We start from the raw sequence: 20,976 nt of genomic DNA on the forward strand, positions 1-20,976 counted from the left end.
GGCAACAACGAATCAACAACAACAATCTGACCAGCGGACGCGTCAGGGGCTGCCAAGTGTGGGCAGCCGCTGCCTAATACAAATGTCATTCGTGCGGATAGTGGATGGGCAGCTCTAGGCTCTTGCATGGTCAATTGCCGTTGGCACGTGATTAGCTTTCATTGTGCGCCACCATCGCCATCGTATATCGTGTATCAGCCACTCAGATCACTCACTCGGTCACTAGTAGCACTTGCACTTGCGAATAGTCGAGCTGCCGGCTGCCGTCTGCACAGTTACCGGCGAAGATTCAAAAACTGCGACGATTTTGCGCGTTAATTACACAATTTGTGGAGCGTGGAGCGTGACGCGTCTGCTGCATGCTAAGTAGATGATGTACGCTACCTCAAGGAGCCTTGACACCATTGGAGAAATACTCGCCAGTCAATGACGTCAATACAAAGCGCTAGGAGATGTTGTGCATACTATTGAAAGCAATTTCAGAGCAGTCTGCCCTTTGTGTCCATACCATTTTTGTAATAAAACCCTTTTTCGACACTTTGCGTACACTTTGCGACTCCCACTAGATCCCAGCGGGGGCCTTATACACTGCCTTCGAATAAACTATTCATCTACGCCCAATCATGTCAAAGATGTTGTATCAAATGAGGCAGGAGGAGGCTTGTCGCCTCTAAAAGTGAATGGAAAGTGATGTAGGGAGAAGCCGGTCTATCAAAATGCGAAAATCCGTCCAGTCAAAAGTGCAACATAACGGCACCGTTATTGTTTGTTCAGTCCCCGCGTTACAATTAAAGCGTAACATAATGCTGCGAACATAATTTCGGCCCATTTTGTGGCTTCATTTGTGTGCCAGAAGAAAATGGTAGTACTACCATGTACTCCAATAATCCGATCCGCGACCACCGACAGGCCAATTACATAAATGTGTAAAAAGTACAGCAGTGTATTGCAGTGCGCATTATGGAGTTCTGAATCTGAGTCTGTACCTTAGATTTTACTGACGACTTGTGCAATTTGAGCATTTCTGATTGAACGGCTTTGGAATGAATGGCTTGCGGCAAGCTTGCTTAATTTATTAGTTATCGTACAGTCATAAACCCGAGACTCGTCAAGCCAATCGAATTTTTTGCAATCTAGTGGAGTCGGGCGCGCCATCGCCTTACTTGGTTAGCATTGTTAGCGCAGCGCTTAGGCTTGAAATAACTTTGATTGCAAAGAATTGATTTCAATTGAATTCAAATTGAGCCTCAATTGTTCAGCGTAATCAGTTTTATATTTGGTTTCGGCTTTTCTGACTTTGGAGGGGTTTTCTGGTTTCCAGTCCGCTGTTGCCTGATGCCTTCGCCAACGTCGCGACGGGGCCAAATTCATTCTGTCTTGACTCTTGAGCACTGCGCTTGGAGGTTAGCTCTTATTTTTGGGTGCAGTTACCTTTCTGAAGCATAAACCGAGCTTATAACGGCACGTTTTTATAATTAAAACTTTTTTGCCAGCGAATTGTCACCACTTGATGGCTGATTCAGCGCAAATCGCTTTGAAGGCGAACGCTTTTGGATCGCTTTTACTGCTTAAGTCTTTCGGTTGTTCGGATGCTGGCGGTGTAGATTGCTACAATGGTCATAAATTTCGGGTATTATGCAACCACATGTGCCATTCTTTCTCCTGCTAGCACTCGTGGTTTGTCGTTTCTTAATTAACATTCCGGCGTCGCGCGCCAAAACGAGTGAAAAAACAACACCATTGACCACTGAGCCCTGTCTGTAGAGTGACGATAATTTGAGGGGAATAAACTTTGAATACGGAACTCATCGCCATCTGGCCTACACAATGCTTTATTCACATGTTTGTACATATGTACATCCCAATCAAAGATAAATCCAATAACTAATTAAATTGTTACAATTCCGTCATGGCTGGACTATACTGGACCGTCTGTTCTGTTTGCCTTTGCGGATATTTCAGCACCAGTCAGTCTGTACCACTGAGCCACTCTTTGTATTATTAAAAAAGCTATAGCCCAAGCACAAGACAAATTTTGTTCATGTGGCATTTCGTTAAGATTGAGAAGGTCACGTTAGCAACGGCATCAACGGCAATCAAAATGTTTCGGCGCCAACAAGAACTCTGCATCTTGGCCACACTCATGCATCTGCATTTGTGTTCGAATATATATATATATATAATTATAGATGTATATATATGTATGTATGTGCTGTGTAGGTAGATGTATAAAAAAATACATTACAAGTGCAAATAAAACCGTGACAGGCCTACGTGTAGAGTTCGGCGATTGGCTATCGCTCAATGGAGCGCAACTGCAATAAAAGAGCTACTGCCGCTGCCAATATTGACCCCTTTCCGCTGCGGCTGCCGCTGATGGCAAGACTGTTCCCCGGCTGCTGTTCTTGCCGCTGGAGATGTTGCAATTGACATTAACGATTCTGAACCAGCCACGGATAGATGTATGTTGGCCCGATTATAGTGTGTTTCAGTTAGTGCATTGTGTAGGATATGCATTCAAAAGCAGTTAAAGTATTAAGAAGAGAAGTTATACTTATACTTATACTCTTTACTCATTCTGTGTATCTCCAAATCTCTTCACGTTGCCATCACAGGATGCACAGAAGCGCAAGGGAAACGCGCCTCACGTATCACCAGCTCCCGCAGCTTTGGCACCAACGTCAAGTCCACAAGCTCCAATGGCCTTAGCTTCGACTGCCCCGAGGAGTTCGGCTATTACCCGCACCCCACGGACTGCACACAGTACTACGTGTGTGTGTTCGGTGGGGCACTTCTTGAGAGCTGCACCGGCGGCCTGATGTACTCGCACGAGCTGCAGACCTGTGACTGGCCACGAAACGTAGGCTGCGAGTTGGTGGACACTTCCACGGAGCGCGGCCCCGCACGTAGCCAGAGCCAGACGCAGCAACAACATCAGCAGCACGTGCCTAGCCGTGTGCGCTTTGGGTCTGCTTTTGGCAGTTCGGGTGGTGCCCCAAAGGCGCCCACAGTGGCTCCGCAGTACCACCGCTCTCCGCCACAGGTCATACAGGCTCAGGTCCAGCATATCCCGCCGCCGCCCCCAGAGCTACGCGTCCCACCCAATCCGGTGGTCACATCGCGGGGTCAGCCGAAGCCATTGCTGGACGCGCAGGAGGACATAGCGAAGGTATGTCGAAGGTCAACAGACTCCATCCAGAATATAGGGAATACGAGCAGTATGAGCATTTGTTCTATTTATATATTTAGCTGTACGCTGAGGCGCAGGAAACACTGCCGCCCGTGGAGGAGGAGGAGTCCGATCGCCAGCAGCGGGTGTACCGCGGCCAGCCAAGTACCGTTAGCCAGGTTCAGCGGGATCGCGATGGTATCATACATCAGGCCAGCATTAATGCCATACCCCAGAGCGGGAAGCTTGGATCGTACGCCTTCGGAACAGCCTACAGGTAAGCAGCGATCATCCCTTCTAGCAAAGCTTGAGTGTCATGTACTTTCCTCGTTGCTTATTTAACTGAATTGAATTCGCTCTGCATTGATGCTACTCACTCTACCTTACTGAAGCTAAATTGATTCTAAATTCTCCGCAACTCATCGTATTTCATGCTCTTTCTCTCATACAATGCATTATCTGCACTATCTCTATATATCTTGCTCCAACAACAAACCACCGACCACCGACACACCACAATCCGAACGACCGAACCGCTTTTGGCCAAAAACTGTACGCAAACAGCGAAAGCTTGGACGACGAACAGACGCTCGAATACGAACTGTCACAGAACCGACTCGAGGCACTCGATGTGGACAGGCGACCACGCAAACGACGTGACCTCACGGTGCAGACTACGCCAGTTGCGGACACAGAAACGCAGACGCCAACAAAACCAGAACCAGAAGCAAATGTGCAAGCAGAAGTGCCCAACGATTCGAATACGTCGAGTGAAGTTATGGAACCTGAAAGCCCCAGCCCCAGCGCCAAACCTAGCTCGCTCCTTGGCAATAGTGAATCTTCCAATAGCTCCAATAACTCACAAGAGCACTACGACGAGGCGGCTCCAGCTGTATCTAAGCCACAAAAATACTCCTCGAAGATCAGTCAGCCACGAGAAAAGAGTGGAAGTGCAGTAATTGAATTCGACTACGTTAATACGGGTGCAGATGGTGAAGAAGGTGATGACGGGGACGGGGACGGGGACGACAGCCCAGAGGATGCGGCAACAGGGGAATCAAAAAGACGCCCACGTCAACTTCGCCCCGTGACGCACACTTCTACCAAGTGGACGGGGCCGAACTATCGTGCCATTGACGCGCCTCCTCCACCCCACCAAGGATACCAGCAGCACCAAACTGGCCAGAGCTACAGCTTCGGTAGCTTCAACCCATATCTTACGCCTCCGGCCAACCCCGGCCACACTCAACAGCCGTTCGGCAGTCACAACTACAACCAAATAAGCCCCGGCTACCCGGCTCAGGCCTATCTTCACCAGCAACAGCAGATTTCAGCTCCGAACCAACAAAAGCCCAAGGTCGTCTACACCGGCTACAATCTTTCGCTGCCTCCTCCCCCGTTAGAGGACGACTTTCGTCCGATAGCGGGAAACTACTTCAGATCGCCAAATGGGGTACCGAGCAGCCCACGAACACCACTACCCGCGCAAAACCTCCAACAGCAGCAGCAGCAGCAGCACTCCAGCCCCGGAGATCTACTACCGTATTTAATACAACAGCTGAAGGAATTAAAGGAACGACGCAAGCATCTACAAGCAGAAAACTTTGCCTATTTTCATCTGGAGAACCAACCAATAACACCTGGTCCGTCTCCCGGCTCCACACCCCCCACACCCGCAGCCCAAACGCCATTCGCGTACTACTCCCACTCTCAGGTTTCGTCAGGTGACTCGTCCAAGCCCACCCAACAGGTGACACCGAACGGACAGTTCAGTACCATGGGAGGCTTTTACAATAATCAGAGTCCGGACCAAGCACCGTACACCGCGAACTATGCAGGCAAACTGGTCTCGCAGTATAGCATAGGCGGCAGCACCACGGAGAGCAACTATTTTCAGTACAATGTTATAGCTAATCAGAAGATGAAAGGGGTCTACAGCACGGCCAAGCCAAACCAAATAGGACATGCTGCGGTCAAGGTGCGCCCCCCTGTCACCCCGCTGCAGGTCACACAGAACATAAACATTGTCTCAGCGCCCAACCTGGCCTACAGCCGGCCCGCAACAGGTCTGCAACAGGTGCCTTTCCGCGACTTTTCGCACCTACCCGTAGGCATAACCTACGCGGGAAACAGTACAATGCCGGAATCATATCAGACTTTTACAAAGTCGATCACTTCAGAGGCTCCGCCAACGCCTACTTCGCCAACGACTGCCAACAACAAGCCCAAACTGTCAAATTTTCAATTCAACATCCATGAATTCATGGCTAACCTAAAGTCCAGCGACCTGGCAAGCGTGAACCCGGCCATAAACCCGCTGATGAAGTATTTCAAGCAGGTGAGCAGCGATGGAAATGGCAATCTGCGCAATGCCGTGGTCCTTCGTCGCCCAGTCCCCCCCTCCTCGAGCAGCAATACCGGCACGACCACCACTTTGAGTACATCTACACCAAAAACACGACTAAGACCAAATCTCACCATTTCTACGCCTACAATACCAACCACTGCGAGACCTCTCAAGGGCTACGAGAGCTTCATCAAGGGGATACAAAACCAAATCAACAAGCAGACCTCGACACACAGTGCATCCCTGCACACAACAACAACTACTCCAACGCCGCGAATAAGACCCACCATTAGGACTAGCAGCATCACAACGACTCTTGAAAGCGTCGACTACTATGACGAGGACTACGAGGAAGATGAGGATATAATGCCACCGTCCCGCATGCCGCCTTACATGCCAATGTCCGAGACAATGGCCCCACCACGCCCGCAACTGGTGTCCACCACTGCGCCTGTCACCGAGTCGCCTGGAAAAATACGTGGCAGCTTTCAGACGGGCTTCCTGGAAGCCACAACGACACGGCGTCCATTCCCCAACTTTGTGCAGCTGAACAGCAGGCCCAGTAATGAGACTGGTGCAGGTGCTGGAGGAGTACCGTCATTCATCAACTTTCCCAGCGACATATTCCAGGAACTAAAGCAACGTCTGCCCCAGTTGCCAGAATCGACCACACCTACGCCAGGTGCCCCTACTCCGCGGAGCACGCGTCCCAGCTCCACGCCAGCATCAACATCCACACGGGTGCGTTACACAACCCGGCCCCGCACTAGGGGCCAACAAAAATGGATGACGATGGCTCCCCCCGCATCAGCTACAGCTGCAGCTAAGGGAGTCGAGAACAACACCGAACGGGCGAAAAATGATAGTTCAGCCTCCGGTTACTACTTCGGCAAGCAAAGCCACAGCAGCATAGGTGGCCTCCAGTTGAACTCTATTCACGCCGGCGGCTCAGTCTCAGGCGCGGACAGAAACAGGTAGCTATATAACAAGTCGAGGGCAGCCGCAATCGATGTTTGACTGAATTCAGACTACTTTGTGCCGCTACACAAATACACAAGAAATACCCGTATACATATACAGAATACAAGAATACAGCAGTCAAATGTACATATACTCAATACTATACGCCCGTCCGCCCGTCTTGCGGCACTACTGTTTATACGACCCATTACTAAACGATCTTAACAGAATGAGATTGAGTCTACCATCTACCAAAGTTGTACAGTTGACTAAACAAAATTGTTCTTGGACCTGGCTACACTAACCTCTAACCCTAAATTTAACCTAAACCTTGACTACGTTTTACCTGCTCTAACCTCCTGTGCTGTGCTCATTCTTCGATACTATCTCTTTACCCGCAATGCTTCATGCTCCAAGCTCCATGCTCATTTTGCTCATATTTATATCAAATTGAACTACTTTTTGATCTCGTTTTACATTTCTCTCCCCCGTTTTACGTACGTATAAATACCATCATTACGTCTACATAATACATAATACTCGTATATCTATGTTTAATTCCACTTGTGCATTTCGGCCAATGTAAATAATCTGCGCCACTTCAATCCAATCACTTCACCAACACAAAATTCCAACAAAAACTTCAACAACGGTTACAGAGTTGAGACATCTTCACCGTCATCGCGGGGGGGGGCGCCAACACCCAACGCTAATATCTTTGTACAGCCCACGCCACAAGCCCCATCGCCACAGGTAGAATCCAATCGTAACTACTACAACGCATCCATATTTAATCACGGGGGCGGCTACCAGCCATCGCGGCAGCAACAACAGCAGCAACAACAACAACAGCTACAGCCAACACCATTTCAACAGGCGCAACCGCAATCGCCCAAACATGAGCAGCAGGCACAAGCCATACCAAATCCCTATGATTCATCATATTATTCTGTTTACGACGACGATATCGATTTATACAGGGACATTGAGTATCAACAACAACAGCAAGACCATCAGGAGCAGCAGCAGCAGCAGCAGCAGCAGCAGCAGCAGCCGCAGCAACAGCAGCAATATCAGCAACCAGCAGTACGCCACCAGCAGACGCAATCAACCTACCGCCCATTGGAGCTATCGGCCACACCGACTCCTCCACAGAAGCCGCAATACAGCAACCAACCGACGTTGACCTACAGCACGGACTACGATGAGGATATTAATGCACAGGTAGGGGATATATTTAATATACGCATAGGGAATATCACCGAAAACCGACTGTTTTTAGATCGAGCAAGACAACGTGTACGATCAGCCAACTCGTTCGCCCCAAAGGTAAGTGACACCACTCCCCCATGCACCACCCCTAAAATCGCTCATGAACTCAATCTGGGAGCATATCGACGAAAACCATTATCATTATACAGAAAGTCTAAAGTGCAGAGCATTTTACCATAACTGCATTGAGAGAAGGGGAGCCCTTTTTAGTTCCCAAGCCCAGCCCCCAACCGCACCTCAGTTAGAATTATGCCCTAGAAAAATTGCACACAATCACACTCCAACACAAACTCAAATACAGACGCCATCAAAATTAACACATTTCCAAGATGCCATACTCTTGCCAAACCGATTACACACCCAACCACAAAACATTTGTCTACCGGAACAGGCCGGAGCAGGTGGCCATCCAAAGACTGAATGCGCGGCCAACATCCACGATGACACCCTCCACACGTCCCGATGTACGTCACTACTATGACACTCTTACCACGCCCAATTCGGGCATCGGGGAATCCGATTACAGCTACTCTAGCTCTGGAGAGTACGCGTACAACAGTTCGCCAGGGGACTATGATCAGAGCGAGCACACTTTGATGCAGGTTGTTACGGATGCAGGCAGAGATACGAGAGGTGATTACGATTTGATCGCAAATGTCGTGGGTCACACCCAAAGGAAGACAACAAAGCCACCCGCCACAAGCGGCCAGAACACTCAAGCCACTCCAGCAATAAGTTGGAGTACAACGAAGGGTTTCACCACACAAACTGTAAGGGCTACAAAGCCCACAACAACATCAACAACAACAACCAGCACAACAAAAACAACATCAACTACAACACCACCACCACCAACGACAACAACAACAACAACAACGAAACCCCAAAGGTATTTCGAGAGTCACATTGCGTTAGCATTAGCGCCTGCATTCAATTCATTCACCGTTTGAGAGCAACAAAGTCAAACTAGCAGACTCGTCTCTCCGTTTTTCGTCTCTCGGTTTTCCCTTGTGCAGTTTTAGTTTGCTTTTAGGCCACAGTTTGTAAGTTCTCATTCGGCAATCATCTCACGCGAAAGCTTTTCAAATCGGCTCACATTATACACAGACTACACACTCTCCGGAACGGTATGTCATAGATCTACCATCGGTGCATACATATGTATATGTAATATCTACCGCTTCTTCGATATTGCTTCGCGTTAGACTATCATTTTAAGTAGGTAAATGCTGCTGACTGTCTCTGTGTCCCTCTGTTCTTCTTGTTTTTCTGTTGTAATGTGATTAAGTACAACCCGTTCTCATATTCATTGCATGATTATTCATAAGATAACCGATACGTGTCGCGATATATCCGTACGCATGAGCATGATTTAATAATTTGAATCCATTACTTTGACAGCCCCAGTCGAGAATGAGATAACAATTCCACATATCTGAATTCTGAATTCTGAAAACTGAGAACCAAAAAGGCTAGGGACTGATACTAGGATTTCGAAAAATCGAAAGCTTAGCAACTAAGTTACTAACTTATGTGATTACTTATCCAAATACACGTCTCTTCAACAGCTCGAAAGCGCATGCAAATAAAATCTATATACAACATGCTATAAACATGTCAAAGACAACCACAAACACTACACAGCCACCAACGACCAGCACAACAACACCCCCAATATACCATCCTTCGACATATAGTTCCAATCCCTTTCTCAAATCGAAGCTCCAAAGCCTAGCCCAGTCGCTGGTCAGCTTTGTTGCCAACAGCCACACTCAAGGCGAATCGACTAATTATCATCCAGCTAAGATTCAGAACCAGACCCACTCCCAACTCCAACTCCAAAGGCAACCTGAAGTCCAAGTCCCAGCCCAAGCATATCCCTCAGTCACTGAACCCTCAACGACGCAATGGCCTCTGGTGGAGGACAGTCCCAGCAGTCAACTAGAACATGCGGAGACCGTCTTCGATGAGAGTCAGAACGTCCACGTGCAGACGGCCGAGGCACCCAGTAGCCGATCCTTTGAGACCAGCACGTCGCCCAAGTTTCTGGACTTCATTAATGCCGCCGCATACGGCACAAGTCCGCGCGGTAATCTGCTGCACTCCGTTCCCGACAAAAAGCCCGTGAAAACAGCCTTCCATCAGCTGCAAAAAAAAAATCCATATAGAGGCGTGGAAAGAGGGTATCTAAATGACCAACGTTCGACGGTGCCACAGCAGCCGAATAAGCGCATACAGACCTACATCTCATCAGATGTGGAACCGCAGAGTTTCAGATCTCCGGCAAGCGAACCCCTCGTGCCAGTTGCATCGATTGAGCTAGTGGATAGCTCAAGCACCACACCAGGCACCAGGCCTAGTAAAGCGGTTCAATATAGTCTACAAAGTGGATCGCACGGCTTTAGTCTTCGTGCTGAGGATTTCGGCCACAACGAAGGTCCAGTTGTCTCCGAGACGTTGTCTGATCGGAAGGAGAGTCAGCCACCAAGTACAAGTACAAGTACAATTACAAGTACTGGTACAAGTGCAAGTACAAGTACAAGTACTTCTACAACACCATACAACAGCGATGTGGATGTCATACCCACAACATATGCTCCACCACTTCGTATTTGGCGCAATGGACGACCCACCATTCAGGCATATACCAAGGCTACAACCACGACTACAAAATCCGCTGCAACAGCTCCTTGGTGGACCGATAGTGTGGAATCCAGCAGCACTATAAGAACCACGACTACGCCGAAAGCTCAGGGGACGCCAAGCACCGAGCGGTACATATCGCCGGGACAAAGTTTCACGGCTCGCGCAAATCACTTTAAGGACAGCCTGAACCGCGTAACTGCCAACCCAGCAATGCGCTTTGTCTCACCATACAAGAGTCTTGAGAACTTACTGCAGGAGGAGCGACAGCATCCAAATACCATGTTACGGACGACGGCCAGACCGCGTTACACAAATTCGCCAGCTTCACCGCCTTTCCTACAGACCACGCAGAAACCGCCAAAGAATCTCTTTCTTTCGGGGATGTCGCCTCGAAACACCAGTCAGGATGTCCTTGCCACAATGGCGACAGGAAATGCTCGAAACTTTAGCGTCAGCGACGCGATTTTGAGCACTTTTAGTCCCCAACGACCGGCACCAAGTATGCTGCGTAGCTCCACCTCCAGCAGCACCACTAGCACCACCGAGACACCACCTCCACCGCCAACGACAACCACTATACCAACGACTATATCGGCGGTAATCGCCTCATCGCCTATTCGAGTCTCCCAGGTTTCGATGCGTCCTCGCGGCCGCTCTCGCTACACAGTCGCAACTCTTGACAATTTATCGGAGAGCGTGGACGAGCCCACGACCTATGCCCCCAGGTTCAGATTACCCAGCAGCTACGAGGCCAATCAGTATCAGTATCCAAAACGAAAGCCCCAGCGCGTCCGAATAGCCGGCAATCAGAGGCCGTCGTCCGCCGAACCCACGGCAAAGCCTCATGAAAAATACGAGTCATATAAGGCTGCCTTACAGGCCAAGGATTCAACCCCTTTTAACTCTCAAAATGTACACGCAAAGAATTTATCCGCGCAATCGGTGAATGACAAGTTACTTAAACGCAAACCAATTGAGAACGAGACTAGCACATCGGATGGGCCACGAGCCGAGGCATTGATTGGGCATCAGCTACTAGAAGCCAGGCAGCAAAATAGCATAGAGGAAATGGGAACCGCATCGGCATCTAGCTCCACAGAGCACGTGGTAGCCATAACAGACCGTCCCCCCACTGTGAAGTTCCTCTACTCAAACAAATATCGCCAGCAAACGGCAGAACGCACATTAGCGGAAAGTCTTCAGAATGCCGGGTACCTAACTACCGGCAATGGGCGGATCCAAAAGTTCCGTCCTGTGAGTGTCCTCGAGCAACTGAAGCAGTTCCTCGCCGGCAGCGACAGCAATAGCAACAGCAACAGCGATGAGAGTGGCACCTCCCAATTTGTTGACGAATATTCGCACCCAGAAATAAAGGCAGCCGTCGATGAAATCAAGCAGCTTTATGTACCCACGAGTCGATCGACTACGATCACCACTACGACCACGCTTCGTCCTACCACTACGCCTATTGCGCCTCCCACTACTACCTCCCGTCCTAATATCGGAGGTGTTACTGCTCCGTCTAGACCAATAGCAATCCAATCCAAAGCCTATTCCTCCTATTCCTCTTCCACTTTTAGCATCTTGAGCACCGATCCTCCCACCTCTCCAACAGTCAGATCCACCCTGAGCACCACTCCCGATGTTAGTACCACTAGAACTCCCACCATCCCAACAACAGTTCCTCCAACAACTGCTAGCGCCACTGCCACCGCTACACCCTCTTCCATGTTTGCTCCGCCAACTGCGCGCGCTTCGAGGGTTAACAATGTCATAAGATCATCGATTGCCGCTGCTGCCGCCCAATCGTCCAGCTCAGGCTCTCTCTCAGGCTCCTCTACCTATCAGCAGCAGCAAATGCAACCAGCGGGTGGTAAAGCTAATAAGTTCCAATTTGGATTTGCTCCCAACAATAAGAACCAGCAACAACACCAACACCAAAACAACAATCACAACAGCAACAACAATGCCGCAGCCGCAGCCTCAGTGAAATGCTCTGATAGCACATTGAGCGCCAAATGCAACGAAATCCCCTCAAGGTATAGAAACTCATACCGATTGCTTCTAAGTTCAGTCGAATACCAAGTCATCACTCTACTATCTATATCGCTCTCTATTCTCTCTATTAGAATTCACCGTAATTTCGTTTTTGAACACCAACCAACCCCATAGTCCATAGTCCCACATAGTTACACTGTACTGTAAAGTAAAGTATTGTATTGTACTGTACTGTACTGAACTATACTGTACTGAACAACAACTATACCGTTGTACTGTTCTATAGCTTTCTATAGTCTCTCATTACTCCCCACATTCACCCACCTCTAATACTCTATATAGCTACTTCGTACTTGGTTGATGTTGAATGTTGGCTTTCTACTTAGTCTCTGTGCCCACAGCACAGCACAGTACTCGTATCTCTTAGCTAAACCACAAATACCTAATAAGCAATAAACTTTTGTACACATGTACATACATATGTATTCCGTAGGTACGTACATATGATCACAGTAATCCAGTTCCCTTCACTTCACTTAAATTTCTCGCTGGCCTAGTGCAATGATACACCAATATATTCGTATAAGTACCTGCTACTTTTTAGCTGCTGTGTAAAATGTTGCAACAAACAAAAAACAAAAAAAATGGTAAACAATATCTAAGACGGTGTACGTATGGAATTCCGTTGTTAACTGATCACGGCATACACAAGGTGGTGGCCCGTTTAAGTTCGTAAAATCGTAATACACCTTCAGTTGTTTTTTTTAGTTTATATTTTTCGGTAAAAATGAATTTGTAGAATCAAAACGTGATTTCATGTCGCAACAATGTGAGAACTAAGAAGTTTGAAAAACAACTTAAATCGATTGTATAACAATGTTTGTCTGGGCGTAATTCCAAAACTATGAACTCGGTCGTCACAGATTCCCGCATTCAATATAGAACACAAGATACAGAAAATATCTGTACCAGTACATTTTCAACCAGTTTCAATTCGCACATTTTACCGAGCTTTAATTTAGTAAGGGCTTGCGTGTTGCCTAGTGTCGCAAGTAAAGATTTAAGTTTGACTCAACAGCCACAAAGGCACGTAGCACTAAGTTTTCGACGCCCATTGCGTTTTCCAGCTTCCGCGTTTCCCCCGGGCTGGAAGAAGGCTTGAAGCACCCAAGCATCCGACGAAAATATTACCATCTCAAGAAAAGTGGCTAAATCCGAATTATACACATCTCTGCGGTCTCTTATAGCCTCGTCATTTCTCAGCATAGTTTTAGCTCCCAAAACCCCACAACACGTGACAAATAAGTATACAAACTATACAACTTTTTGGTTCTCACTATATAATGATGTCGAATAATTGGCCGATAAATTCTTATAAATCTTACTTTTTCTGTTGGTGGTGGATGTTCGGTTTTGGATACAAAAATGAAACTCATCTTCAAATAAACACTAACCTCCATCAAAATGTATATACATATATGTACCTTCTAGTATGTAAAGACTAATGAAATGCATTTGATGCATGTACTCGTATCTCTTGCCTATTTGTGTAGCACGAGCTAGTAGATAAGTAACTGAAACTCTAACTCTATCTGAGTAGAGCATTGCTTTATTGAGCACAACTTGAATATTCGAATACTTCATAAAAATCGCATTTCATCGAATTGTACTTAGAAACCACAATAGAAACCGGGGCGGCACCATTTACGCTAATCAGGATCGGGACGTTGTCGCTACAGCCAACCGAGGAACGCATCCCCCGTAAGTATCGCTAGATGAGAGCAAGTAAGAGAACATTTCATCTGACTACATTTATGACATTGCAGACGAACACGTCCCACGCTTAAGCCATCTGGAACTATTGTCTCAAAGGCTCAAGAATTTGTAGATATATATAGATATCCACCAACGCGGCCGGACCCCATATACCCACAGCCCACACCCGACAAAACTGCTGCCAAGTGCCGCAAAGATGTGTGCCTCCTTCCAGACTGTTATTGTGGAGGCCGAGATATACCTGGTAAGTGAGAATTTAGTTGTGTCTGACTAAAATCGATCAGGGCTACTTCTCGTGCGAAATAACGAATAACGATGCATTGCCAATAACGTGTAGGCGGCTTAAATGTAACGGAGATACCACAAATTGTATTAATAACGTTTGACGATGCGATCAACCCCATTAACATTGATATCTACAAAGAGCTTTTCAATAACAAGACACGCAAGAACCCTAATGGGTGTCCTTGGCGCGCAACCTTTTACCTATCCCACGAGTGGACAGACTATGGCATGGTCCAGGATATGTACTCTGAGGGACATGAAATGGCCTCGCACACAGTCTCGTAAGTTGCGATTACCGCTCACTTTGACGCTCTCCTCGACATCGATAAATCAACATCCACAAAGGCCACTGCATTAAGTCTCTTCATCTATTTCTTTCTTGCTTATCTTTTTTGTATTTATATTTCTGGGTACGAGATTGAAACTCTATTGTATTGCTTTTTCTCTACATTTTTCCATTCCATTACCGTGCATTTTCGTTTCGCGAATACTAGCCGAGCTTCCCGCTGAAAGCATACCGCAAATTGTTCTTTTGACTTTCGATGATTCCGTGAATGATTTGAATAAGCAATTGTACACGGACCTCTTTGAGAAGGGGCGCGTCAATCCCAACGGGTGCCCCATCACAGCCACATTCTACGTCTCCCACGAATGGACTGATTACAGTCAGGTGCAAAATCTGTACGCCGATGGACATGAAATGGCCTCCCATACAGTTTCGTAAGTAGTCGACATCCATGTTCGACATCTCTTGTTACACAACACAGAATACACAGCACACAACAGCCAAAACGGAAAAGTCGCCACAGCCCCAAGGGCTAGTAGCTAGTAAAAAATATTTTTAGTAATCTGTAGTTTAGAGAAATCGACAGCCGCACAAAAATTCCATTCCAAAAAATCACTTACGTCACTTAATACATCGTTGAACTAACAAGAGAACATTCCCAGGTCTAGTTGCAACTATCCTAACCACCAATTTGTATCTACAGTCATAGCTTTGGCGAGCAATTCTCGCAGAAAAAGTGGACTCGTGAAATAGCTGGCCAACGAGAGATTCTTGCGGCATATGGTGGTGTTAAGTTATCGGATGTTAGGGGCATGAGAGCGCCGTTCCTCTCGGTTGGCGGCAACAAAATGTATAAAATGTTGTATGACTCTAACTTCACCTACGACTCATCCATGCCGGTCTATGAAAACCGACCCCCTTCCTGGCCATACACTCTGGACTACAAGATTTTCCACGATTGCATGATTCCACCCTGCCCAACACGCTCATACCCAGGTGTGTGGCAAGTGCCTATGGTCATGTGGCAGGACTTGAACGGAGGACGTTGTTCGATGGGCGATGCCTGCTCAAACCCCAGTGATGCGGAGGGTGTCACGAAAATGATTATGAAGAACTTTGAGCGGCACTACACCACAAACAGGTAAATCGAGTAAAATTATAAAAGTTATGTGTAAAAACGGACGTCAATTGATGCATGTTTACCCTTAGAGCACCTTTCGGACTGTTCTACCATGCGGCGTGGTTTACGCAGCCCCACCATAAAGAAGGCTTCATTAAATTCCTCGACGCTATCAATTCCATGTCCGATGTTTGGATCCTAACCAACTGGCAGGCTTTGCAATGGGTGCGGGATCCAACACCCATATCCCGCATTAACTCTTTCCAACCATTCCAGTGCGATTATTCGGTAAGACTCCCATTACTGAAGGAACCCACTAATGACTAATGCTTAAATATATTTTTAACTAACCGAAGGACCGGCCGAAGCGCTGCAACAACCCGAAAGTGTGCAATCTGTGGCATAAATCTGGCGTTCGCTACATGAAGACTTGTCAGCCCTGCCCAGACATCTACCCTTGGACCGGAAAGTCGGGCATCCGATCATCACGCATCGATAATGATAATGTTGAGGAACCGGCGGCGGCGTAAGACATCGTCTATCATCAGTCTCTTCTGCAGTACGCAGAGGAACAAGATCATAGGCTAACAGCAGTCTGAAGTAGCAGAAGGAACAAGTAGCGAAGTAGCTATCTAAGACGCCGAACTGTCGAAGCGACGATGGTGGTCATGGGTAGCCCAAAATACGGAATTCACTCGTTAAAATGTTTTCATTTACTTTAATACTTTAGCTAATTTTTTAAACGACAACAGCAATCATAGTTAATTTTTTTTGGAGCATGTGACTACAAATTATTTATTCCCTCTTACATACAGTGCATACTCGGTACCTACTATATCTGTATATTCCTATAGATTGCTTGTTATACGGATTCTTGTAGTTGCACACGCAAATGCAAACCGAGCAGGACCCTTGTAAAGCAATTAGGCGTAAGACTGTAGACTAATAAGTACTAATACTAATAAATTGTGCGTGGTTGGCAGCCCTTTGGGTCCTTTTTAAAATGCATGAGTAGGCAAGAGGATTGGGAAGGAAGCCAGAAAGCCAGAAAGCATGACAAGTAGTGGTTAGGCTAATGTATTTTCATTTAACTTGTGATAAATATTTACATCTGAATTTATGTATTATTATATGTGCAAAAGTCTCTTCAAAATCATATCCTTATCTAGCTCCTTTTCACGAATATCGCAATATATTTTTATCTTTCTATTAAGAGTGTTTTTGTCAAACTATTGTCAAGTTATTTGATTATCCCTGGAATTGGGTGCATTCAAATAGATACGTTCTTTCGTACATATTACTACCCCTTTCTTTCATTCCACTACATTCTGCTACACCTAAGTATTTAGTATTTAGTACCACAGCTAAGATTAGTAGTGGCAGTTTTAGACTTTTAGAGTACAAGCAGAAGATATTGCATACTGATGTATGCTAAGAATTTATCATATTATTTAAGTTGTATACTAGTAGCATTCTGTATATCATGCACATCCTTTTGAATTGTTAGTCTTGGTAATGGATAATTAATACGATACCGGATTGGATCAACTGATAGAAGTCAATGAGAAAACGTATAAAGTGAGGAGCTGAGAGCGAATATACATAGACATAGATAAAACGATATTATTGCCAATACTTAGCCGCGTTCTTCATACAAAACCAACTTAACTAAATCGACGTGCAAGCCAATCGAATGTTCGAAGTTTATCACGTAAGATATGATTATGCGAAAGTATTAAGGGGATTTGAAATGCAATAATTAAAGCGACATTGATAAGCGATTCGGTTTGCTAACAAACAATCGAATACATATATGTATGTATCATATAAGGACATCAAAAATAAATAGTAAACTCTTCACAGCAGGGCGCAATGTAGGAAACGAGTGAATTAAGTATTTTGTGCTAATGATTGTAAAAAGCTACACCTATGTATGTATGAATGTACGTTGCATGTCTATAATAAAGTTTAATATTTAAATCACAATTAACAACTTCGAGCATCGAAAATATGAACTATCGACTTCTGTGAATAAGCGGAAAGGCGGAGCTCTGCAGCAGGTGCTACAATTAATATCAAAATAACAGAAAATGGGTGTAATTTGATGAGGTGATGAACCCTTGCGTGCAACACTGCGACTGGCTATTCAAGCAGTTATAAAAGGAGCAGCATGTGGCACTCTGCACACATTTCAGCAAGACGTCGTTGAAAAGTAACCATCATGTGGACGAAGTGGATTGTGCTGGCACTGTTCACTAGCCAATGCGCCGAGATAGGTGCTGCATTATATCCAGTCGACTTCACTGAAAAGTGTGTTAGCAGGCGACTTATCAATCGTTATGGTTTGAACGAAGAAATCTATGGGCTGAGAATTTGTGGAGGCGGAAAACCAAATCAAATGCGTCTCCGACGACGTGTTGATTCAACTTTTCACGGCAAACCAAAGCCACGCGGAGAGCTTCTGGCCAATAAATTTCACATAAATGCATATAGTTTGGATCAGACCAACTCCCTTGTGGCGCTTGTCAACAAAATAGCTCATGAGTACTTGGGAAAGTGTCCACCGGTTATATATTACGATGCTTTTGTGGAAAAATCGGATGGACTCGTGTTGGAGACTCTATTCAAGGTAAGTTCGTAAAAGTGTCAAATGCAAAACCACTGTGAACTCGAAATCATCGACTTTTGCAGACCATTCCTATTTCGTTTTATCATGGCGAAATCAATGCCCGCTATGAGGCTGAAAATCCCCACCTCACAAGTCATATCGACAGCAATTGCAAGAGCTACATTCTGTTCCTTTCGGACCCGCTGATGGCACGTAAGATTCTAGGTCCTCAGACAGAGAGCCGCGTGGTGCTCGTCTCACGGTCAACGCAGTGGAAGCTCCGTGACTTTCTGTCTTCGGAGCTGTCCTCAAATATTGTGAATTTACTCGTTATTGGGGAGTCGCTGATGGCGGATCCAATGCGAGTAAGTACAAGCTTATAATAATGCATTCCTTGGAGATTCACTCACCTTTGTCGTAGGAGCGTCCGTACGTATTGTACACCCACAAGCTGTACGCAGATGGTCTCGGCTCGAATACACCTGTCGTTCTTACTAGCTGGATAAAAGGCGGTCTATCCCGACCCCACATAAATCTCTTCCCTCCAAAATTCCAAGCTGGCTTTGCAGGACATCGTTTTCAAGTCTCTGCTGCCAATCAACCGCCTTTCATATTTCGTATACGCACTTTGGACTCTTCGGGCATGCTGCAGCTGCAATGGGACGGCGTGGAGTTGCGGTTGCTGAACATGATTTCGAAGCGCCTGAACTTCTCGGTGGATATCTCAGAGGCTCCTAGGGTGTCCGATAGTCGCAGCATCGTTGAGAACATTCAGACGGAGATTGCCCAAAAGACAGTTGACATAGGAATGTCCGGTATTTACGTGACTGCGGAGCGTCTGCGGGAGACCGACATGTCCGTCGGACACTCGCGCGATTGTGCGGCTTTCATTACGTTGGCGTCCAAGGCGCTGCCAAAATATAGGGCCATCATGGGCCCGTTCCAGTGGCCAGTTTGGGTGGCTCTTATTTGCGTGTACCTGGGTGCGATCGTTCCGATTGTATTCACCGACCGCTTGACGCTGAGCCATTTGCTGGGAAACTGGGGAGAGGTGGAAAATATGTTTTGGTATGTGTTTGGCATGTTCACAAACGCTTTTACCTTCACCGGCAAATACTCGTGGAGCAATACGCAAAAGAACTCCACGCGTTTGCTTATCGGCGCCTATTGGCTCTTCACGATAATCATTACATCTTGCTACACCGGATCGATCATAGCGTTTGTGACATTGCCGGCGTTTCCAGATACGGTTGACTCTGTCTTAGATTTGCTCGGACTCTTCTTTCGCGTTGGCACGCTGGGTGAGTAGCGTCAATAGCAAGTAGTCGACGAACAGTCCGTAATAGAGCCCACGTCTTTCACATGTACATATATGTATGCACATCCATTTTTATAGACAACGGAGGCTGGGAGACATGGTTTCAAAATTCCACACACATTCCCACGTCACGGCTTTACAGGAAAATGGAGTTCGTAGGGAGTCTGGAAGAAGGCATCGGAAACGTCACGCAAAGTTTCTTTTGGAACTACGCATTTCTTGGATCAAAAGCTCAGCTTGAATACTTGGTCCAATCGAATTTCTCGGATGAGTAAGAACTATTGCTTTGGGTCAATGATTTTTACAATGATTTTTCATGTAGAAATATATCGCGGCGTTCGGCACTTCATCTGAGCGAAGAGTGTTTCGCTCTCTTCCAAATTGGTTTCCTGTTTCCTCGAGAATCTGTGTACAAGCGAAAGATCGACTCTATGATTTTGCTGGCCCAGCAAAGCGGACTTATTAGCAAAATCAACAATGAGGTAAGCTGGGTCATGCAGCGTTCAACATCAGGTCGCTTGCTGCAGGCCAGTTCGTCCAGCTCCCTGCGAGAAATCATCCAGGAGGAACGCCAGCTGACCACCGCGGACACAGAGGGGATGTTTCTCCTAATGGCACTGGGATACTTTCTGGGCGGAACTGCCCTGGTATCCGAAATCGTAGGAGGAATCACCAACAAGTGCCGGCAAATCATCAAACGTTCTCGGAAGTCAGCCTCCAGCTCGTGGTCCTCCCAAAAGAGTTCCGCACTTGGCCCAGGTGGAGAGCGTACATCTGCCCAGAAAATAGAGCACGACGAACGCAAGGCGGCGCGTCGTGACGCGGCAGACGATGGCCAGAAGATGAGTTTCGGAATGCGGGAACTTAATTTGACGCGCACAACGTTTCGTGAATTATATGGGAATTACAGCAGAGCAGATCAGCAGCAAAGCTGTGGCCACAAGCCTTCGGATCTCGTGCAGTCCCACGAGCACACCGCCCAGAACGAATCTCTGGATTGTTTGGATGAGTTAATAGCTCATTTGGAGAAGGCCGAAGCTCAAAGTGACCCTTCTTCAGCTCAGCAGTTTTTTCCTGATGAATATTTTGGTGCAAACACCGAACACGCGAGCGTCGAATGTTTTGGTCCAAACACAGAACAATCAAGCGACACAACACAGAAGTAAATAATCAAAATGGCGTATTTTACCG

The 20,976-nt window shown here is 46.7% G+C and overlaps 2 protein-coding genes across 3 annotated transcripts in view; both read left to right on the forward strand.

Annotated features, from left to right (window-relative positions):
* The window catches only part of LOC6595577 (mucin-5AC), a 39,494-nt gene extending 22,422 nt beyond the window's left edge, over window positions 1-17,072 (forward strand). The window contains exons 3-13 of one of the 2 annotated variants that reach the window (XM_026989186.1): window positions 2,616-3,169; window positions 3,250-3,446; window positions 7,136-7,700; window positions 7,759-7,805; window positions 9,317-12,433; window positions 14,067-14,153; window positions 14,219-14,412; window positions 14,948-15,173; window positions 15,443-15,880; window positions 15,949-16,147; window positions 16,216-17,072. In XM_026989186.1, the coding sequence (XP_026844987.1) occupies window positions 2,616-3,169; window positions 3,250-3,446; window positions 7,136-7,700; window positions 7,759-7,805; window positions 9,317-12,433; window positions 14,067-14,153; window positions 14,219-14,412; window positions 14,948-15,173; window positions 15,443-15,880; window positions 15,949-16,147; window positions 16,216-16,389 (5,798 nt within the window). In that variant the 3' untranslated portion in view covers window positions 16,390-17,072. The remainder of the gene's footprint in view (window positions 1-2,615; window positions 3,170-3,249; window positions 3,447-7,135; window positions 7,701-7,758; window positions 7,806-9,316; window positions 12,434-14,066; window positions 14,154-14,218; window positions 14,413-14,947; window positions 15,174-15,442; window positions 15,881-15,948; window positions 16,148-16,215) is intronic. The other variant, XM_026989187.1, reaches the window with a different exon arrangement.
* A 1,185-nt stretch (window positions 17,073-18,257) lies between these two features.
* On the forward strand, window positions 18,258-20,957 carry LOC6595576 (ionotropic receptor 21a). The gene is made up of 5 exons (XM_002020917.2): window positions 18,258-18,488; window positions 18,551-18,832; window positions 18,889-19,768; window positions 19,864-20,056; window positions 20,108-20,957. The coding sequence occupies exons 1-5, from the start codon at window positions 18,258-18,260 to the stop codon at window positions 20,949-20,951; spliced, it is 2,430 nt and encodes an 809-aa protein (XP_002020953.2). The 3' UTR covers window positions 20,952-20,957.
* The last annotated feature ends 19 nt before the right edge of the window (window positions 20,958-20,976 follow it).

Source organism: Drosophila persimilis, unplaced genomic scaffold, assembly GCF_003286085.1.
Source record: "Drosophila persimilis strain 14011-0111.01,24,50 unplaced genomic scaffold, DperRS2 tig00000191-arrow-pilon, whole genome shotgun sequence".
Taxonomy (NCBI): Eukaryota; Metazoa; Arthropoda; class Insecta; order Diptera; family Drosophilidae; genus Drosophila; species Drosophila persimilis.